General features: G+C 39.1%; 1 protein-coding gene across 10 annotated transcripts in view; it reads left to right on the top strand.

Moving 5' to 3' along the window:
• Positions 1–379: 379 nt before the first annotated feature.
• Positions 380–23103, top strand: part of TCF12 (transcription factor 12) — a 385291-nt gene continuing 362567 nt past the window's right edge. For 4 of the 10 annotated variants that reach the window (XM_080675442.1, XM_080675439.1, XM_080675432.1 and 1 more), the window contains exons 1-3: positions 439–733; positions 1681–1777; positions 2733–2805. In XM_080675442.1, coding sequence (XP_080531568.1) covers positions 1703–1777; positions 2733–2805 — 148 coding nt within the window. In that variant the 5' untranslated portion in view covers positions 439–733; positions 1681–1702. Of the gene's footprint in view, positions 734–1680; positions 1778–2732; positions 2806–23103 lie in introns of all 10 variants that reach the window. The other 6 variants (XM_080675441.1, XM_080675438.1, XM_080675433.1 and 3 more) reach the window with 4 other exon arrangements.

Here is a 23103-nt window from a genome sequence, read left to right as displayed (position 1 = left end):
CGCGCGCGGGCTCCAGCGTTCACCGCCGCTCGCTCCGGAACGGCAGCCTCGGGCTCTGCGTCCTCGGGCTGGTGGCCCGGGCAGCGCATCCAGATGGGCCCGCAGGGGCGTCCTCGCTGCTCCGCTTCGGGGCCCGTGGCAGGAGCGGGACCAGCTGGAGCCGGCGCCGCGGAGCCCGCCGTCCCGCTCCCGGGGGCCCGGAGGCGGCGTCCTCAGCGGGCGGGCGGCCCTGCTTCGCGGGGTACCTGCGCGCGGCTCCCGCCCCTCCCCGCCTGCCCGGCCCCGGCCCGCCTCGCCCCGCCGCGGGCTTTGTCCACCGACCGGCGGCCGCCCCTCCCCGTTCCCGCCGGCTCCTCCCCGCCCCCTCCACGCCGGCCCCACTTCCTCGGAGCGGCGGCGCGGGCGGCGGGAGCGGGCCGGGGACGAAGGGGTTAAGCCGAGCTCTTCCCGGCGCGGAGGGATCCGGAGCCCAGCCGAGCGCAGTGCTGAGGCCGCTTCAGCGAAAAAAATGTCCGCCTGAGGAGACCCACAAGTTCTATTCGGGGGGACCGCCAGCCCGCCCCGGGAGGAAGGGGCGGCCAGGCCCGAGAGCCGCCTCCCCCGCCCGGATTCGAGAGCTCGCGCGGGGCAAAGGGACCCGAGCCGCCGGGCAGTGCAAGGGGAAGCCGGAGCCCGCTCTCCCGGCCAAAGTGAACTTTAATCGGGGTGGTTGGATGCGGAGACGGGGCGGCAGGTAATTGAGGGCAGACGAGCGGGAGGGGGACGCCGTGGCGGGGCGCCGCCGCGTCCCTGCCGGAGCGGAGGCGTCCCCGGCCGGCGCCCCAACTCTGTGCCCCTTTGTACCGAGCGAACCCGGGGTCCCCTCCAAGTTGGGGAGCGGAGTGGGGGCGGAGGCGAGAGTCGCGGGCGGCGAGGCCCGCGGGCGGCGCGCTCGGCCTGTGCGGGGGCCCCGTTCGGTTCTGGGCTCGGGCTCGGGGCGCCTGGGAGAGCGGGCTGCTCCGGCCGCCGAGCCCGGCTCATTGTTCGGCAGGTCCGGGGCCGGCCGGCCGCGGGCAGGGCAGCAAAAGTGGGAGGAGGCCGAGCCGGGGGAGGAGGACGCCGGGCGAGAGCGAGACTAGTTGTCGGTGTTTCTGTTTTCTTTTTACAAACACCCCTTGGACGCTTGCGGGGTGCCTGGCGACCCCCGGGGCCCGCCGGGGAGGTCCGGGCGGCGGCGGCCGTGGACGCGGGCCTGCGAGCGGCGCGTTCCCTGCAACTTGTCAGTTCTATTGTTGCCGAGCCCGAGAGTCACTTCGCATCTCCCCCGCCGCCGCTCGGCTGCCGGACGCCCGAACGCCCCTCACCGGCCCCTCGAGACCCCCGCCCGGGCCGGCCCCGTGCGCAGAGCTCCCGGCGGCGGCGCGGGGCGGGGAGCGCCGCGGAGGGAAAAAGGGACCGGCCCGGAAACTTGCGGGAGAGGCGGTGAGTTGCGGGGGCCGCTGCGTTGCTCCCGGGCCGCGCCGAGGAACGCGTGGAGTCACGGACCGGGCGCGGGCTCCCGGCTCTCCCGCCCCCTGCCCGCGCGGCTCGGGGACCGAGTTGGGTGTTGAGAGTCCGCCCGGCGCTCCTGCTCTTCTTCCCTAAGCCCCGCTCCATCCCCTCGGTGGTCGCTCGCTGAGCCCGGTTCTCCCTCTGCCTTAGGACCTGCTAGAAGTGGCCCAAGATGAATCCTCAGCAGCAGCGCATGGCCGCTATAGGGACCGACAAGGAGCTGAGCGACCTGCTGGACTTCAGTGCGGTATGAGAGCTTCCCGCGGCATCTTGGGGTTCTGCTGAGGTTTACTAAAAAAGAAAGAAAAAGGAGGTGGGGGGAAGCGACGTGGAGACTAGGCAGCGTGAACTCCCTTTGCTTTGAGCAGAGTTCTCAGGGCTGGAGTCCAGCTCCCCCAAGTTGGACACCTGAACTTTGATGTAATGTCTAGACTTACAGATTTAAAACTTTATTGCCAAAGGGGTCATTTGTTTTAACCAGTTGAAAAGAAAACAATGTAATCATGAGCTTAGGTTGAGTCACCCTCTGACCCTGATGATGATTAGGGATTTTGAATTTCATATGAAAGAAGAAAATTATTTTTTCTTCAACACTCGTAACCATTTCTCTCCCCAAGGTGTGGTATGTGAAAGATGTCATTTACAAGAGGGCCAGCCTTTTGAGCTGAGTATCTTTGTAATACACATATGTGTGTATGTATATATATTTAAAATTTTTTACATGGGTAATAATCGAGTGTCTCCAAAGTATCTGTTGAAACCTAAGGGCCCACTGCCCTAACTTTCAGTGGTTGAGTTCCTTTATTAATGCTGTTAGGAGTCAGAACCAGTCCCTACTTTATAAAACTTAATACAGTGGATCCTTAGTGTATGTGGTAGTTTCATTTGATATGATTCTGACTGTGTGTATTTTAAATTGTAATGTAAATGTAATGAGATTTAATTAGTTACAATCATGGACAAAAGTTTACTATTTAAACTTAATAATCTTAGAATCTCTCATTTAAGTAACTGGTTTTGCAGGACAGAATATAACCAAGTAGTATTAGCAAATAGTATAGTATATTTGCCTTTCTGGGTTGAATGTACATTTCAAATTTTATTTTAACGTCCTTCTGAAATATAGTAACTAACTGATGACTCTTGGTTTGCAAAGAGTCTAGAATTTCAGGACTAATAGATACTTTTGGGTTATTTTGTAGATGTTTTCCCCACCTGTTAATAGTGGGAAAACCAGACCAACAACACTGGGAAGCAGTCAGTTCAGTGGATCAGGTAAGATGATGTCTAAAATCAGAATCTCATATTTTGATGTTGTGATACAGTTTAGTAGAAAAATATATAAAGTATTTTAATATCTTTCTTCATTGTATTCTTTAGTGTCTTGTTAAAATTATAAATAAAAACAGGAAAAAAATAAAATTATAAATAAAAACAACCAAGCCCAAAATGTGGGCTGTTGCTGTAAGGATCTATTGACATTTCACTAAGAATTTCAATATGGATTAAGAATTATTCTCTTTTTCTATGAATTTTTAAATTGAAAATTGTTTTATTTGAGTATAAGGGATTATATCATGCCTCTATATTTAGAAAAGTACCAGAAGAAAATGCACTATTACCATATGTGATCTTTTAAAAAATCTTTATTTAAATATGTCTTTTTAAATTTTGCTAAATTTTTAGTCCATTAGCATTATGTAACCCAGGGTTCTAAAGAATTGGTAAAATAATATTATTTAATATATGCTCATGAAAAGTAGAATTGAGTCAAGCAACAATTAGTAAGATGCTTATTTTAAAAGATGGCCATTCCCTTAGTAGATTGCAGCAAATTAACAATTTTGTGGATGGTTATTTAAAATGTTAATGGAATAAAAGTTACAAATAAATGAAAAGGAGTTAGATTTATTTTCAAATGACACCTATTAGGTGACTGAATTCTGTCATACATTCAGATTACATGATGATAATGTTTAGAGTAAGATAAATTAGATTCCTATTCCTACACTAGTGCTGTCCTCTTTAAATTTATCTTCTGTATATTTATAACTACTCTGCTCCATAAACATTTATTGCATATTTCTTAAGTATGCATATTTTTGTTTTTCTAACTTATTTAAATTCATGATTTAAAAAAAGACATTCTAAAAGCTAGGTCCATTCTAATGTACAAAAGCTATAATTTTCTGTTTAATTTAAATTTATTCATTAGTGCTCAGAGATAGATGAAAACAAGAACAAAAACAAACAAAAACAAACGAACACCTAAAGCCATGACAGTATCACCTTAAAAAAACCAGCTGTCAAATCTCTGGGCTGAAACTCCGTAATTCCTCCTTTGACTGGTACTTTTATTTCCCCTGGTAAAGTGATAGCGATTTCTTAAGATACTGTGAGAGCAAAACATTAGAAAGGAAGATTAAATTAGTAATTATTTTACTACTTTATTACACTTTACAATATTTAAAAACATTTCTATTTAAAAGACATACAATAACAATTTTCTAAAATTCATTTTTAATGATGAAATCGTAGCTTATGAGGAAAATAGTATGTCGTTTAATATTTTAAATTAAGTACAATAAAAGCACTTCGGATTGTAAATATCCTAAGGGTAACACTATCCTTAATAAAAAGGGTACCATAACATGTCAGCCAAACCCCAGCTCTTCTCCCACCTTTTTCCTTTTATTGGCAATCATTTGAAAATTGTCACTTTTTGGGGAGAGGGGAGAACATTATTAGTTAATGTAGATGAAGGCTAAATTTCCTTTCTTCACTACTGTTTTGAGTATGTCTCAATTTTTGCAACTAATAATTCATTCTCAAGAACTTTCAGATTTACTTTGCCTAATATGTAGTACATGCTTAGTATATTTCATTAATGAATAGTGATATATTGCTGTTTCAGGCTGTTAGTTCCAGCTTAAATTGTGGAAATTGTATTTAACTGACACTCATTGATATCAATAACATGGACTTTAGAAACTTGCTATTAGAAATATTTTCTATTTTTAGAATAAGGACAATTAGTTTTTCCACTTCATAAAATTAAGAAGGTGTGATTTTTATAGTCTGAAATTAAAAAGTAGGTGAATTTGTTGTGTATTACAAACATGGCGTTGGAGAAGTTGTAGGTCCTTGCTTGCATTATATGAAAAAAAAAATTTTTTTTTTTTTTACATTGTAGAAGTGGTAGTAGTAGTTGATTTTTTTGGAGTAGGAACTTTTTAGTTTTAAAATTGTTAGAGTTGTTATTTATCCATTGAAAGTTTGAATTTAAGCACTTGTATTTAGTGGACATAGTAATTTTTATCTATATGGTTTGTTTTAAATCTAGAACAGAATTTTTAAAAGCTGTGACCTTTAATAATTAGTTTTGGGGAAGGGAAAATGCCATGTGATTATTTTATATCATAGTATGTATACTGGTAGATATGGTTTTCCTGTAGCCATTTCTTACCTTAAAGACAATGTCTAAAAGAAATTGGTATAGTAGTATTATTTATATATTTTACTGATATTTGAATTATCTGTCTTGATATCAAAGGATATGTAATACGTCCTAATGCTTGTTTGTTTGCAGCTTATAAGGATCTAAAGATCTGACTTTCCTTCTGAAGAGCTGACTTAAAGATTAGAGTTTTCTTGTCTTTGGAGTCATTTGTAAAACCCTAGCCTTTTGCCTCATGAAGACTATAACTGTGCAGTATAATTCCTTTCTTGATTATTTGTCCTTTTCAGGATGATTTAATTTCACAGTGGGATTTTCTTGAGAAATAATATATAACACCTTTGGAATTTTTTGAAATGGAAAACATGCATGCTAGAATACATAATGTTATTTTTTAAATCTTAGTTCTAAAGCAAAACAAATAACTCTCATGATAGCTGGTACTTTATCAAAAAATCACTATGGAAATGATTAATGAATGTGTATTATTTACTATTATTTGTTTTGAGGAGTCTGTTAAAATGTCATTTTTTTCATTAAGGTGTTAATTTTCTTTGCCTGATAAGACTGAATTTATCTGCATGGTATGATAGAGTCTGGGAGGTGCTCTCAACAGTGACCTTGAGAGAGGCCTTTCTATAGGCGTTAAAGGTGAGGCACTGTGTTAGGGCACTGTATAAAAGGAAAGCTTGTTGAAAGGATTTAACAAAATTGAAATAGTTAAGGTGTTTATTAAGTCCACTGTCCCCTCAACTTTAGGGTTTGAGTATGTGGAACTAAGTTCTGATCCTGGGTTTAATTTTTAGTAGTTTAATGTTTATGTGCTATATGAAAAATTTGTTAGTTTTTGAATCCAAGTAGTAATAGATGATGCGAGGGCTTGGGATATATATTCGGTATGTGAGCCATATTGAGTCTCTGTATGATATTTCTATCTAGAAAGTTGTTTTAACTAGCAAATAAAGCTTTACTTTTCCTTGTTCAAATCCGACTTTGATAATAGTTCTTGCCCAAGATTTTTGGAAATAATTGTAAAAACTATTTCTAGCTCTTAAAATTTTAAAAGGTATATAGTTTTTCATTCTCAGTTACTGATTAATTTCTGGAGGGAGAAATTTTTCATTATGTACACTTAGGCTTTTTGAGAATGTTGCTGTAGTGCCAGAAAACTAAATTCTCATTAAATTGCTCTTCAGCAAAATTTTTTTATTGAATTAATTTGTTGTAGTTTCATATGCAGTTGTAAGGATCAATACAGAGATCCCGTGTACACTTACCAAATTTTCTGCAGTGGTAACAACTTGCAACACTAGTACAATATTACACCTAGGTTATTGATAGTGATATAGTCAAGATACAAGAACAATTCTATCACCACAAAGATTTCTAGTGTTTCCCTTTATAACTGCATCTACTTGTAAAGTAATTAAAAAAAAAAAACCTACGGTAAGATTATTAAATACCTATTCACCATGTTAAACATGGAGTAAGCTTTTCAAATTGCCTGTACCATACTTTGAAAATATTTTTAAAAATCAAAAAAGCAAACCAAAATTTACCAATGCAACTGAACTGTAATGTAAATAGGAGTGGTACGTTACATCAGGTAGAAACTAGGTTTAGCCTTTATATGTAAAGTATTTTAAGGTTATGAGTATGGTATGGTTCATGTTTTGTACTTAACAGTGTTGAAATTTATAGTAACTATAATGTGTCATAATATAACGTGTTCAAATTTAGTGCTTTTATTTGGGTAACCAAACCATGTTAAACATTTGTTTCCTTCAAGTTGTAGTGTGAATGAAGTAACTGCAGAGTCAGCAGGCATGTGAGGGAAAATACAGTATTTTAGGATAAATATTGTATGCTGTTAAGTGGCTCATTTAAGGTAAAAGTTAAGTAGCAAAAAGTCTTTAGAGAAAAACTGTTTATGAAAACACAAAATTGAAAAACAGAAAAATTAGAGACAAGTTTATAACCATGAGTATTGTGTGCTTTGTAGAATAGGTACTGTAGTATTCCTTCAGTAGTCATTGGTTTATAATGTATTTGAAAAATAATTTGATTGGATCACAATTTTTAGAGACTTGTTTATTAGTGTGGTATGCCTATAATTATTTAAATACAAGTTTAACTTTCTTTTAGGCTACTATCCTTTGGTATATTGTTTTCTTTGAGTTTTTAAGTAATTCTCTTGGAACAGAAAGATAAAGATGAAGATACTAAACCTTAAATGTAAACGCAGTTGTTTTCACACTTTAGATTTAATGGGGTTATTTAGAATAATCTCTTATTAAAGCCTGCTAGTCTGTCTGTTCTTGAACAATTGGTAATCATGCCTGGAATATCACTGCCTACTTAATGTTGTCAGACTTGGATAACTCTTGCCTTAAGAGAGTAAAGTAACTATTAGAAAGTGTCTTCTGAAAAAAAAGAAAAAGAAAAAGATCATTTCTGGACAGTGTGTTGGACACCTTTAAAAAAAACTTAATAGGACTGCTTTGGATACCACCTGAATATATTTTTTGGATGGGAATGTTGAAATTACAAATCTAATGATTTTGCATTTAGGGAATAAAATGAGAAAATCAATATTTAAATATGTCAGTTCAAAAGACTAATTAATGACTTTCTGCTTTGTTAAATAGTGGAGCCATATTTATCAGTTAATTGCGTATTTATTTAGTATCTACTTTGTGCAGCGTGCTATTCCAGTAGCTTTTGGGAAGGTGGGAAATGGAGAAGGATATAGACCAAAGAAAAGTGGGGGCATTTATTATGTAGACAGGGAGAGAAAATGTAAAATTGTGAGGTAGATAAACTTTTGTAACATAAAAAATGTCAAAAACTGCACATTAATGTAGTTTAAATTGAGTCCATAAGAAAAAGGATGTGCTGAGGAGTCAGGTAACTGGTCTGAGGGAAACTCATAGATGTTGAATTTAGAGTTAACTTTTGAAGATATGGAAAATGAATAAGGGAAGAGAAGAAATGGCCTCCTAGATATGGAATAGCATGAAAAGAGACCCCAAAATGGGAATTTGGCTTACTTCAAGGGACTGTAACATGCAAGGAAAGAGAAGCTGATTTTTATTGATCCCTGTTCTTGCATTCCTGGAGGAGCTAATATTTATATACTGGAGGCCTGGTGCATGAGATTTGTGCACTCGTGGTCGCGGGGGGGGGCATCCCTCAGCCCAGCCTGCACCCTCTAGCAGTTCTGGAGCCCTTAGGGGATGTCCAACTGACGTCTTAGGCCTGCTCCCCGGACATCCCTTAGCACTGCTGCCTCCTCTACCGCTGTGTTCGCCAGCCAGCCATTAGCCTGGCTCCTGTGTTGAGCGTCTGCCCCCTGGTGGTCAGTGAGCATCATAGTCACTGGTTGTTCCACCATTCAGTTGATTTGCATATTAGCCTTTTATTATTTAAGACTACTATCTGGAGCCTTATTGCATGGGTTCAAATCCAGTAATTGTCACTAACTGGGTGATTGTGGGTAAATTACTTAACCACTCTTTGCTTCTGTTTTTCAATCTGTAAATTTTAATAGTAGTAGTTATCCTCATAGAGTTGTAATGCGTATTGACTGAGTGAATACAGATGAAGCCTCAAGAACAGAGCCTGGCAAATAGTGAGCTGTGGTGGAGTGAATATTTAGTGGTGAGACAATAGAATAAGGAAAGCATTTATTTATTCAGGAAGCCATTGTGCTAATGTAGGTATGAGCTAGGCATTAGTATAGGAAGTAGGAAGGAGAAAAGGATTGATAGATTTGAAGGATTGGATTTATGTAGGTAAGAGTAATGAACCAAGGTTGCAGTTCTGGCATGATTAGAGGATGATAGTGCTGGAAGAGAGTAAAGGTGTTGAATTGATTTGAGCATTTTAAAATTCATATGACCTGGAACTTTTCTGGCTAATTTAGGGATTTATGACAGAAGTATGCAAGGAGATGAGTTAAATAGGGATGTTGGTTAAAAAAAAACAACAACAGTTCTTTTTTGCTTATAAAATTAATATATAGGTAGTGTTGAAAAAACATCGGAGAACAGAAAAAACGGGAAGAAAACACCTATTATTTCACTATCCAGAGAAAATTGTTTTATTTCCTTTTTGCCTTACATTTACAAAGTTGAGAGCTTAATGATGATTTCACTTTATATTCTGAATTTTAAATTTTGCTTAATATTATGAGTATTTTCTCAAGTCTTTATAAATGCTTTATGAACTTGGTTTAAAATTGTATAATATTACGTGGAAATGGACATAGCCTGGATTATCAAGTCAGTTCTCTTACTGCAAGAAATTTAGGGATTTTGTTAATTTTCTTTTTGTTATAAAAAATGTGATAGTGAACACCTTTTTGTACATACATATATTAATAACCACTCTTTGATTTCCTTTGGCTGGAGATACAGATGTTTTTTTTATACCTATAAGTTATAATTAAAGCTAAGTGAGTAAATGAATACCCCTTAGGGAAATGAACTCAGAGGGAGATAAATTATCAGGCCAAATATTGATGTTAATGGTAGAGTTAGATATATAAAATTAGTAACTTTGGTTGATTATTTAATGTAAAAACACAAATTTTTATTAGAATACTAGAGGCCTGGTGCACGAATTCATGCATGGGTGGGATCCCTCAGGGTGGCCTCTGGGGATTGGGTCCCAGCTCACACCCCCAGGCTTGCAGGTCCAGCTCGTGCCCCCAGCCTCGCAGCCCTGCAGCCCCGCCTGGCACCCGCTGTGGCCTGGTGCCGCCCCCTCACCTGCTCCACCATCCTTCCTGCGGGATGATCAATTGGGGCCACCCCCTTACCCCCCCGCTTGTCTTCCTCAGTGCCAGGGAACTGAGCAGTGTCCCCACCCCCAGCCGCTGCCGCTGGTCACTGACTGCGGGGCGATCGGGCTCCTACTGGCATCTGCCTTGGCCTGGCACCGCCTGCTCACCTGCTCCACCATCCCGCCATGGTCCCGCTCTTGTCAGGGCCTTTCGGGGTCAGCAGCACCTCTACTGCTGCCCACTGCCTGCGCCGCATCGCCAATGCCTGCTATGTTCCATGCTGTCCTCTGGTGGTCAGCACACATCATAGCGAGTGGTTCAACTCCTGGTCGAACTCCCGGTTGAACAATTTGCATATCAGGCTTTTATTATATAGGACTAGAGGCCTGGTGCATGAAATATGTGCACTGAGTGGGGGGTCCCTAAGCCCGGCCTGTGCCCTCTTGCAGTCCAGGACCCCTCTGGGGATTGGGACCTGCCGGTTTAGGTCCCGATCCCCCCTTACCACTCTGCCTGCCTGCTCACTCCTTACCTCTTGGCTTGCTGCTCCTTAGCAGCAGGCTCCTTACTGGTAGGCTTGCTGTTCCTTAGCGCTGCCGCGGAGGCAGGAGAGGCTCCTTCCACGCTATTGCACTTGCCAGCTGTGACCCCAGCTTCTGGCTGAGCGGTCACTCCCCCTGTGGGAGCGCACTGACCACCAGGGGGCAGCTCCTGCATTGAGTGTCTGCTCCTGGTGGTCAGTACGTATCATAGCAACTGGTCATTCCATTTGTTCTGCTGTAACGGTCGCTTAGGCTTTTATTTATAGACTAGAGGCCCAGTGCATGAAAATTCATGCACTGGAGGGGGAGTCCCTCAGCCCAGCCTGCCCCCTCTCACAGTCCGGGAGCCCTCAGGGGCGGGAGGCAACCTGGTGATCAGGGGAAGGCGATGCCCCCATCACACCTCTGCTGCTGCTACTGCTGGCAGCGCAAGCCTTGGCCGGCCCTGGTTACCTGAGCCTCAGGCAGCCCTGGGCAGCTGGGCAGCCGCCATCTCTGATGTATAAGATTTGGGGGAGGAGGGCACCAGTACTTTGATATGGAATGTACCAGAAGTGAGCATGCGCCTCGGGCCAGCCCTGGGCAGCTGGGCTGATGCCATCCGAGGCTTGCTTGCACCTTGGACTGGCCCTGGCTGGTGGGGCAGCCGGCATCCGAGGCTTGCCTGCACCTCAGGCTGGCCCTGGGAAGCTGGACAGCCACCATCTGAGGTTTGCCTGTGCCTCGGGCCGGCTCTAGGAGGCTGAGGGGACTCTGGAGGCAGGCGCGCGGCTGAGGGGACTGGGCGCCACCATCTTTTGGCTGTGGGTGCTGCCATCTTTGAGGGCATGACAGTCAATTAGCATATTCCCTCTTTATTGGCTGCGGGCGCCACCATCTTTGTTAGGGCGTGACAGTCAATTAGCATATTCCCTCTTTATTAGATAGGATGAATGGAGTATCTGATGGCATTTGTATATGGAGTATAGATTTGTATATAAATGGATTGTGTGTGACTGGAGGGAATTCCTATAATTCTTCGTCCTGTATTGATTGAAATGGAGTGGAATCTAATTGGAGTCTGTCATTGAGAGAGCACTTGAATTCTTGACTTTTCATAAAAGAGACAGTATAGTGCAGTGGGAAGAATTGGGCTTAGGAGCCAGACAGCTGAATTGGAATCATTGCTTTGTGACTTGCTAGCTGGGTAGCACCCTCTTAAGTAATACTAATGATAATATTAATTATTATTAATAGTAATAATTATAACTAGTGTTTTAGTCACTGTTTATTGAACTATTATTATATGCTAGGCACTGTGCTGAGCAATTGATAGGCCTTATCTCATATTACTTTGGATAAAATGAGATGTTCCTGGTTGGAGGTGGGGGAGGAGGTTTGAGAAATGCTGCCGCTAGGGCAATATGTCAAAGTTGCTTTTTAGTGCCATAAAGTTATATACATTGTTAAAAGTCTAAAAAGAAGTCAGGCAGAAGGGTAGTTTTGAAAAGTCATCAGGTATCTTAGAACCTTACCTTTTATTTTTGTAGTTGATTTCTTCTTAAGACTTTTTTTTGTAGACCAGCTATTGTATAGTGCAGAATAATGAGTAGAAATGTGTACACCTTTTGTATACCTTTTGAAAATCCTCTTCAATGCTTAGGCAGCACCACTTGGATGTAGTGTTTCTCCATATTCTCTCCCCAGCTACTTGAAATTCTTTCTGGAATGAGGTGTAGGCTCAATAAATAAAATAAAAATTACATGACCTGAGAGGATAGAATAGTTGGGAGACAGGTTGGTGAAAATGTTGAGTCTCTAGGGCAGAACTTCTCCACTTTTTTCTTAATGGTAGAGGAGAAGGAACGTAAACTCCCTTGGTACCCTGAAGCAATACCTTGCAAGTGAGCAGAAGAAATCTTAAAAATTCATGTCATTTTACTCTCTGCTCTGTAGCACAAACATATTTGGTGTAATATAAATATGTTTTAGTTAATCACTGAGTAAAATGGAAGTTCTAGTAAGATGCATTATGTTTAGCTGTGGCATCGCCCTCTCCTCCCCTTTTGAGTTGTACTTTTGGTGTTAAGGAGCCAGAGGAGTGGGATGCAGACCTATACTATCTTTTTCTTAGTGAGAAGCCCACCATTGAAGTATATTCTTTAGATGTCTTTATTTCTGGATCATTTCTTTCTATGGAAATCTATGGAGAGAGATCATTACATTAGAAGGAAAATGGCTTTGGTAGGGAGGAAATTATTACTTTGTAAACTAAATGAGAGATTTGTTAGTAATGTAACTGTCATTTGAACCTCTGTTTTCTGATTACAGGTAGACCACCTGTAATTTCTTAACATAAGAAAATGTATATTTTTTAGGAGAGAACATTGGTTTTTTGTTTGTTCTATGTTTAAAATGTGCTTTCATAAAGACCATGGTGAGTTATCCAAGCTAGTGTAAGCTGATTGGGGACTTAAAGATCACATTTGAAGATCACACAAAAAGAAAAACAGACTAGGGATTGTTAGTAATTTTTATTGCATTGGGTAGTGACTCAAGGATGAAACCTTCAATATAAAATAATAAAACAATTTGAGATAAGTTGCAGGACAGAAAAATATTACTTTTTAAAAACAACTACACTACCATATTTTCCCATATTTCTGGTTATTAAAAATTGAGAAAGTTTGTCTAAGATGTCATTTTGTCAGGTCTATTTTAGGTGTTAGGAAGGTGCCTGCATTTGAGCCGAGGGAGTCTTTGAATTTGAAAGATTATTCCAGTTACATTAAGGATTTGGAGGCAACCTTTCTCAACAGTTGTTGGTTTATTTATTTATTTATTTATTTATTTATTTTTGTTTTGCTGGTGAGCCATTGTGAAGCTTTAAAATGAGCAGAATCACCTCATGATTACTATTCTACGACTTCATTGGTGGTTAATGTACTAGTAGAGAACACAGTTAAATTTAATATGATCCTGCAACTCTAATCGATGAGCAAATGTGCTGCTGTTCTCAGCAAGACTTGAGTAGTGGTGGGGCGCCACAGGGATCCCTCCTAGGAGAGAATTACAGTCATCAAGCTTCTCAGTCCCTGAGGCATATGTTGTTTTCCAGTTTTGGGGGATAAAAAAAGGTTTGTTGTGCCGATAGAGAGGAAAAAATGCTAGGCTCATTTTGACTTATGGCAGAAGCATGATTTGGCCACAAGTTAGAGAATCTGAGTTTGTATGGGTACTCATAGGCCATGGGTGAAAATCTTTGAGTTCTCCTCTTAGTTTTTTTGCCATGTGGAAGCCCTTCTATATCTAGCTGACTTTGTCACCTGTCAGAAGCCCCTTGCCTCTCAGCGTGGCATTGACATGTTAAGGTTTTGGAAAATGTTTTTCAATGTTGGTCCCAATTTGGGATAAAGTTAAAGGGGGAACTTTATAGCTGGCTTGAGTTGATTTTGCCTCTCCAAGTAGGCAAGTAATTAGGCCCATTTCAAGACTATACTAAATATTCTACCTGTCTCTTATGTAAGCATCAGCTAGTTGTTTTTGTTTTAGGGGATAGAGCATACTTTATTATATTTCAAGACCACTGGTTATCTTTCAAAGGGCCACAATCCCTGATCTACAATTTTGAAATCCAAAAAAGTTTGAATAAAAAAATTTCCTTTAAATTGACCATAAACTGTTTTTCATGGCAAAATGTGATCTTATCTGAATGGAGGCCATTGACAGTCTCTATTTTCCTAGTTACTGTATGGTTACCAGGTGCTGGGGGTGATTTGTGACATATGGTATATATAGTACTCTATATTTCTTTTCTAAAATCTGAAAAACTGGGTTCTAATACCCACCTGGATCCATGGACTTCCAAAAAATATTATAGACCTCCCTCTGTGTGTGTGCCTCCCAGGTGTTGTTTTCAACTCGAAATAAGTAGTTCTTTTTTGGATTAAAAATCTGTATTAGAGATTTTTATTACTTTCAATACAGAAAAAAATTGTGTTGGATTTTTTACTATAAAGGAAATTCTTCTTGGAATGTAGGCTTCTTAGGTTGAGATTTGTGCTTTTTGAATAGTTTGTCCAATACTTTGATTTAGGAAATAGATTTCTATTTTAAGGAGGGACAAGCATTTTCATCTTTTGGGCCAAGGAGTGTACTGGTATTTCCCTAGTCAGTTTGCATGGCAATTTTCAGGATGCTAACAGGAGATATATTTATACATGTATATATAAAACCAAATGAAAATAATTATATGATCACCTCTGAAAGGAAATCTCAACACTAACCATACTCAATTTTAATTGCTTTCTGAGAGCAAACAAAGAAGAGAATTCTACCAAAGCCATCTTCATAAAGAAAAGGAGGAGCTAAGATATGGTTCCTTAGGGGATAGACAACAAAGCCCCAGTCTTTGGTAATTTAATTTTATTATCTCCTTATATATATTAAAAGTTTTCATAGATTAGTAGCATAATGTTTATTTCCTGCAATATACTCAGTTAAAGGGTCTTTATTAAAAACAAATTGTGATTCTAATGAGTATATGAAAAGTCCCTCAGGAGTCTGTCATTGGCTTCTTAGTCCCGGTCTAATATAAACTATGAAAGTAGCAATGAAGTGAGGTGAAATAAATTCGTTAGTTGTTTACCTGTGTAAGAAGCAGGCCAGTTGGCCATTCTGACTTCTGGTTGTCTTGCAAACCTGTTCTCTGTACTGTTCCCAGTGTTACTGTCTTAAGAACCATGAGTCGTTAAATTAAATCCACTTAAAGTTTGAAGGAGTTTGAGATGCTCTGTTGTAGGAACACAAAACAGGCCATACAGCCAAGATCTCTCTTGCCTTCATAGTTATAACCTCTTGTCAAGTTTAAAAGAGTAGTGCCACAATGAGCAGACTCTGGAGGTTTGCTGAACTAATTGTACAGCAGTAGGACTTTGCCCAGTAAATCATTGGGGGCAGGGGAGGAGTCTTATTGTTTTAAAAAATCAATAATGATAAAAGTACTTCATAAATATTTACTCATGTGTTATTTACTTCATAATTCTTGTAGGAAGTTGGTAACTGTTCATTTTACAGAGGAAATAGAGAAATCAACAGTGATATACATTTCCCTGTGGTTTCTTATTGCCCCTCAGAAGCAGCAAACTGATCAGTTGTAGTTGCACCTGCACTGATATCAATCTACACCAGGGCATGGTTTGCCTTGAGGAGGAATTTAAAATCGCTAGAAATCTTTAAAATTTGTTTTTGTAACAGGAGGCTTAAATGGTGTAATGCTGATATTCTCCAAAAGAAAGACCTTCAAGATTTATTTTTATTAAAAAGAAAACAGAATTATCAAAAGCCTCCATAAAATAAAACTGTAGTATTGCAAGATATTGAATATAAACAACTGCAATCTGAAATGTTTTTAGGAGAGTGTAATTCTTTTTATGCGTGGTTCTTCTTTTAACTGTTCAGCTGTCATCAGCCTCTGTGCCTTGGGGAGAAGATGAAATTTGATATATGTGTAAGATATTGGAATATTCACATCTATTATTTAGTTGAGGCCATAGAAAAGAATGGTTACTTCATAGTGTGGAAAATTCTTTATTTTCACTTCCACTTTTCAAAGACTTAGTGTTTATAAAGGCAAGTAAAAGCAGATGGAAAATAGTTATTCCAAAGGTAGTTTAAAAATGTTATTAAACATACAGAAGATACTTTAATGGAAGTTGTTAAAATATAATTTTGGAAACAGAACTTCCAATGAATTAAATGAAAAGACTTATGCTAATTTTTATAATTTGAGAGGGTGCCGATTAGTTCATTTTATATTTTCATTTATTTAAAACTAGACTGGGTATTCATTACACTGAAGTGTATCTGTAGGTACTAGAGCTCTTACTAACACACAGTTTTATTTGTCTATGTAGAGTAGTTTGTTTAAGGTGGTGGAGAATAGATAGACACATTCTGGTATAGTGGAAAGAGGAGGGGTTTGGAGTCACAAAGTTTTGGTTTAGTGTTGGTGTTATCATTTACTAGATTTATGATTGTAGGGCACTACATTAACTTCTCTGATCCTTGTTTATCTTATGTATAAAATGAGGAGAATAAAAATACTGCCTTAGGGGGTTGTGATAATGATCAAGGTAAGCAATTTTAAGGAAATTCTTCCTAAAATGTGGAGGTTTATGGTTCTGCATGAATATTAGTTGACTTATTATGTTAGGTGGCATAGCAACTGTTGAAGGGATGTAAAGCTTACAATTATATATGGAGAAAGTGACTCTGCATGCAAAACATTTCATTTACATAGTTACTGAAGATTAAATCAGGTGATTGAGAGGGATGATGACCTACAGGGACTCCTTTATGGTAGCCAACTCTCAAAATTTTACAATTCTTCAGGTGAGTTCTTCCTCTTTTGGGTTAGATAGGGAAAGTTACATCAATAAAGTAAAAGAAATTCTCACCCATATTCTTTGTTAAAACTCTGTTAATTATATCCCAAACCAGAGAGCCCCAAAATTAGTACCCTCGAGCCCTTTATTCTCAGCTTAGCTGTTTAAAATGCTTGTTGAGGATCTGTGGTAGTGCAAGGTTAACTTCAGGCTTAAGTAGGTGCAACCGCAGAATAGTTCTTAGGAATAGTCTGCTTTTGCTTTGTTTAATGAGTAGTAATCTGGACAAAATTTTAATGTCAATAAGAGTCAACTTTTTAAGGATTTAAAAGTACAGGATGGAGTGGCTTTGGTATACTCACTCCTGAGTGAGGATGAGATGGTACAAGGATGAAGTTGGGAAATGCAAGTGGAACTCCAATGTGCTGTATAGGCAGGGAAGGCTGATTTAGTCTCATCCATAAATGACAAGGTATCAAGGCTTGGGACTGTCTGCTGAAGCCACTGTTTCTGGGTTCTTTGTGATTAGAGAAGTTGAGGGCTCCCCCAGGCCCCCAAACTACCCTTTTCGTTTAGTATTCTTGTCTGGTTAAATAAAACACCTGGCTCACCTTTTATTGAAAAATATTGGGGTTTTCTCTGTATGTTTATAGGATTGTATTGTTTAGAAGTTTTCTTTTTATTTTAAAGAAGGAAATCAGCAAATCCAAATTTCATGGAACCTAGAGCCAGTAGGGACATCAAGACCACATTGGTGTGGCTTTGATGGAGGCCTGTGGATTTGTGGGCTCCATAGGAGCTGTTTGTTCATTGTTCTTCGGGATAAGACAATGACTGGGTTTGGGTGAGAAGGGTTATAGGATGATTTGACGGTCACTCTGGGGCCTCTGTCACTAGGTTTCCCATTGTAATAGTTCCTAAAGCTTTCTTGAAAGCTTTATATGACAATGATGTGAGAGTAGGTGGTAGGTAAAACAGCAAAACTAAGGACCCTGGGGAATGAATAGCAGGAGTTCATGAATGATTTGATGGTCACTTCTGGGGCCAGGTGAAATAGCTTATTTTTCTTTCGTAGGTAATTGATGACTTCTGCATTCCTTTGCCATCTCTGGGCATTTCAGTAATCTCCTTACTTGGGCTCCTTGCTGCCAGTTGCTCTCTTTTCCAATCCGTCTTAGTCTGCTCAGACTGCCATAAGAAAATACCTCAGACTGGGTGGGTTAAACAAGAGCAATTTGTTTTCTAACAGTTCTGGAGGCTGGAAGTCAGAGATCAGGGTGTCAGCATGGGTGCGTTCTGGTGCTCACGCTTCTTGCCTTGCAGATGGCAGCTGCCTTCTTGCTGCATTCTCATAGTCTTTCCTCAGTGTGAACTAGAGCACGTTGGGGGAGAGAGAACTCTTTGGTGTCTCTTCTTGTAAGGGCACTAATTCCTTCACAGGGGTCCCATTCTGATTACCTCATCTAATCCTTATTACCTCCCAAAGGCCTCGCCACCAATACTGGCTTCAATAGATAAGTTTTGGGGGGACACAAACATTTAGTTCATAACAAAATCTTAATATTTTTATACATCTTCCTCCTGTGATTTGTCTCTACATTTATTCTCTATTGGCTATCAAAACAATCAAAAGTCTCACCTCGGTATTTAAGTTCTTTAATAATCTGATAGAAATATAGGTTACCCCTTTCTCCACTCACTACTTCCCAGTGTGAATTGTATGATTTAGTCATACTGGTGCTTTTATCAGACCTTCTACTTCTAGTTATTCTTTTCTCCCACACTGGAATACCTTCTTGTAATTCTTGTGCCGTTTGAATCCCCTGTCATTTTAAAATCTTTTCTACCAATTGTAGGTCATAATTTTGTAAAAATGTGGCTTCCATATATTTTAAGGACTCTTAGGTAAAGGAAAGTAAGACTTCTTTTTTGGCTCCTGAAGCCAAAGCTAAGTTCAATATGGCAGTTATGGCCAGTAGATTTTGAGTACAACCAGTTATTATAAGCTGGATAGACTCGTAAGTTTAAAAGAAGACTGAAGCCCTAACCGGTTTGGCTCACTGGATAGAGTGGCAGACTAAAAGGTCCCAGGTTCGATTCCAGCCAAGGGCACATGCCTGGGTTGCGGGCTTGGCCCCCAATGGGGGGCATGCAGGAGGCAGCCAATCAATGATTCTCTCTCATTATTGATGTTTCTATCTCTCTATCTCTCTTCCTTTCTCTCTGAAATCAATTAAAAATATTAAAAAATAAAATAAAAGAAGACTGAAGCCTACTTCTGATGAACATTGAACAAAGGATTTCTGTTTGTAGGAGTTCTACTCTGTGACCTACAAGTTCTTTTTAACCCTAAAGTTCTTTAGAATACTTTCATCTTTTAAAAAAATTGCATGTATGTTAGCCAGATTATAGCTACCCAAAAGCAAGGATAATGTTTTACACTTGTTTTTCTGCAAAGTACTCTATTTTGAGGTCAACAGACACTTAATGTTTGACTATTTTTAGGTTTGGGGATGTGCAGTTGGTTGGTGGAAAGCAAGATTAAATTCCTTAAATTAAATTTCCTAGATTAAATTTCCTAAGTGGCATTTATCTTTTCTAGCATCAGCTGCATGGTGAAGCTTTACGGAAGCACTGAACTTGTGTGGATTAACTGACTGGAGACCTGAAGTGTTCATTTGTTAGAATGAATAAATTCTACTCGTTTTCTTATTTCTTCTGAAAAGATCTTAGTCCATCCAGGACCCCACATTTAAACACCAAGGATGAAGAAGAAGTGGCCAAGTGGTTAAAAGCATTGAGGTTGTATGTGAATACAGCTGCCTCTGCTGAACCACAGCCCTGGCTTTCAAAAGCAAAGAGAAGTGATACTTTCATAGTTTCTTTTCACAGGGTGTGTGTTACTTTTGTTCTCTAGTAATGTCAGATTGTGGGGAGAATGGCTTGTCCGATTCTGAGATTGATTGGATAGAGGAGCTCTGTTGTATAAGGTCCATAGGAATCATTTTACCACAGTCTGGAAATCAGTAGATGGCCAAAGCCTTGCAAGAATGACTTTTCCTAAAACAACCCTGATTTTTGCCAAATGGAAGAGAGGGTGAGCCATGGAAGAGAGGTTGTATGATCTAGCATTAGAGTAAATGTGGGAAAATATCCATTAAGAACAGAAAAATATGCTCTAATTTTAATGGAACCGAGTCCATTCACCTGTTTAATTTGTGATAGAAAGGTGAACTACCACCTTTTTACTTAATGCCTTTAAATCATCTTTAGTTTGGGGGCCAAAGCTAATTTTGTTGACTGTAGAAACTATGTTGGCTTTTTTTTTTTTTTTTTAAGTTAGGCTGCAGATCTATACATGATTTTTTTTTGGGCATCTGTATAATTCATTCATTCATTTAAATAGGAATTGAGTTGACCACTCTGATGTAATTTAGAGCTAAAACATTATTCTAGTACGTGGAATTTGGATAAACCTTGTTTTAAGGAAAACAGTGGAAGGTTAAGGAGTTTTGTCAGGATTGTATTAAGCTGGAGGTGTGATCTGGATGATAAAGATGGTAAAAATTCTCATCTCAGTAATCTACCTCAACAAAAATTCTCCATTGTAAACTTCTCACGGACTTAAGGCAACTTTATTTGAGCTGTTGGCTATTAGAATACTCTTTTATATGTCTCAGTTCTCTTATAGCTTACCCATGAAATGTGTAGAATATATTTTCATGGATTTTTATTTTAAACAGTAACTTTCATTGCTTGTAAAACCTACAGATTTCTGAGATGCCACCTTTTTATAGACTTAAGGTTGATTTTTAGTTCTCTGAAAGTGCCTTTTGCTCCCTGTGAAAGGAGCAGGTTTGGAATATTCAGTGAGTCTAAAATGAGATAATTGGTATTTTTATTTGAATGGAGGCTTTGTATTTTTGAGCTCTGTGAAACAAAGCTGTGTTTTTAAACACATTTCAAAATTATAAATGACAATTTTTGGTGAAGATGTTAACTGAATAGCCAGAAAGTTCAGAAAAAAAGGAGCTTTTGTTAACATTTAATAATAATCTGTTTTCATTGGCGATCTCTTTGATGTTTAAAGAGTACCTGATTTTTAGAGCTTTTTTGTATTGAAAATAGTCCTCAGATTGTGTTGTGGAAGGAAGATATTTTTTTGGTATCCAATATCCTACTAGTAAATTAGTTTTGGAGTTTTCAACTGTTGTCTTGGTTTAGAAGAATGTATCAAAAGCAGTGTACTTAAATATGAAAATAGTCTTGGGAAACTCTAGGAAAGCATTTGTTTAGTGCTCTAATGTCAGATGAACAAGTTACTGTGTTATTGGACCAATAACAGAAATATTTTGGTTTGGCTCAACTGGTTTGGGTGTAAACATAAACAGTGTAAAAGTGGTCAGGCAGAATCCAAAGTAAGTCTTCAGATTTGTAAAATAAAGTTGTTAATTTTATATTCCCCTCCAATTCCTTCTTATTTTAAAGACTTTTGTTGTCATTCTAACGAAGTTGTCTGTTCAGGTACGGAAGTATTATTTCCAGGGGAAGTGTGTTTTATCTATTTGTAGTGTGGTTTTTACTAACCTTCTAGGTGACTTAGGGAAGTGTTAAGTTTTAAATTAATTTAGAAAGCCTATATGTAAGAGACTGAAAATGGTTTATTTTAATAACTACATTTGAAAAATTATATAAAAAAAAGCCAAAGCTAAAAAAAAAATCTAAACAGCATAGAATGGCATATGGTGGAAAACTAAAGTTCTGGTCATTCCTTCCTGTTCCCCGTTACCACTCCCTTGGCAGAGTTTTACACTGTTAGGTTTCTTCTCAAAGTTTTTCATGAATGTGTAAATGATGAATAGCTCTCTCTCTCTCTCTCTCTCTCTCTCTCTCTCTCTCAAGATAGTGAACAATAGTTCTTTGACTTAACCTTTTCACTTAACAGAAGGAGTGTAGGGGATCACTAGTAAAGGGCATTCTTGAGCCCATATTGATTTCAGTAGGACATTTGATTTCTTAAAATATGTATAATGACTTGATCTGTTATAGAAAGTGACATAATTGTACAACACATATGTCTTAATGAAGCTAAAAACCACAAAAGCATTACCATTTGTTGGCAGTCTTAAAATTTCAGTTTCACCAACTTGTTCTCCCCTTTAGAAAACAAGCACAAAAATGAATTTTATTGTAATAGAAAGCATTCAATAAAATACTAGTTCCTTATGTAAAGGCCCTGAGCACAGGGCATACTTTTACATGAATTATTTAACTTAACCTTCACAATACTCTTTGAGGCAGATTCAATTTTACTACTATTTTTGCAGATGAGGAAACAGGCCTCATATGGTTTGAGTAACACAGCTGCTAAGTGGCAGAATCACATTTCAAAGCTAACCCATACAATTATGCAGCAGTAGCTAAGTTATTCAGATTGTTAAAAAAATTTGTCTCACGGACTGTTGTCTAATATCATGTATTCAGATATCACAGTTATAAAAATTTGGTGAAGTAATCATTGTTAAAATGTGTTTGGTGGAGGGATTTGCTCTTCTCTGATCCCAAACTTAGCACTGTAGTAGCTGAGATTATATGGAGAGTTTTTAACAAATAGCTATTCCTGGATCCCCCACACCTGATATTTTGATTGCATGGATCTGGGGTATAGCCCAGGAATCTGAATTTTTAACAAGTTCCTACTTAATTCTTAAGCAACAACCTGGCTCCAGTTTAGGACCATTGAAGTATGTCTTTGTTTCAAATTTATGAATATGAGGTTTCAGTTCTTCACTTGTTTTCTCTCTGAAGATAAAGAACCATTGCTTTGTAGAAACAAACATGTGAAACTTGAAAGTTCATTTAAAGATATGTTAAAGCAAAACAAAATTTCATCTTATTGAGCTGTATTTTATGGCGCTGTAAGTTTTTATTTTCTTCATAGGACCACACTGTAATGGAAAGTGAATAAAACTGAAGACTTTGTCTTATTATTTATTGCAGAGGTGAACACTATGGAAACATTTTGTAAATACATCTCTAAAATGCATAAACTGGAAAACAAAATTAAATGATCAAGACCCAAAGGCTTAGAAATGGGTTGTCCTTTTCATTTTCAGTTGGGAGCAAGATAATACTTACCAATAAGTAATTGTGGATTAGATCTTCTGTAAATCTCCCTTGGCAATACTTTGTAGTTTCAGTGTAGAGGTCTTGCACATATTTTGTTACATTTATTCATAAGTGTTTAATGTTAATTCTATTATGTGTGGTATTAAATTTTTTTCAATTGTTTGTTGATGCTATGTAGAAAAAAAAGGATTTCTATATATTGATTTTGTGTCCTGTAACCTTGCTAAATTAAATTCACTTATTAGATATAATAATATGTATATTTTTAATTGGGTGCTTTAGTATTTGCTATGT

Source organism: Plecotus auritus (assembly GCF_963455305.1).
Source record: "Plecotus auritus genome assembly, chromosome: 1".
In the NCBI taxonomy this organism is placed as follows: domain Eukaryota; kingdom Metazoa; phylum Chordata; class Mammalia; order Chiroptera; family Vespertilionidae; genus Plecotus; species Plecotus auritus.
The sequence above is the reverse complement of the archived record's forward strand: the minus strand, read 5'-3'. Positions and strand labels throughout refer to the sequence as shown.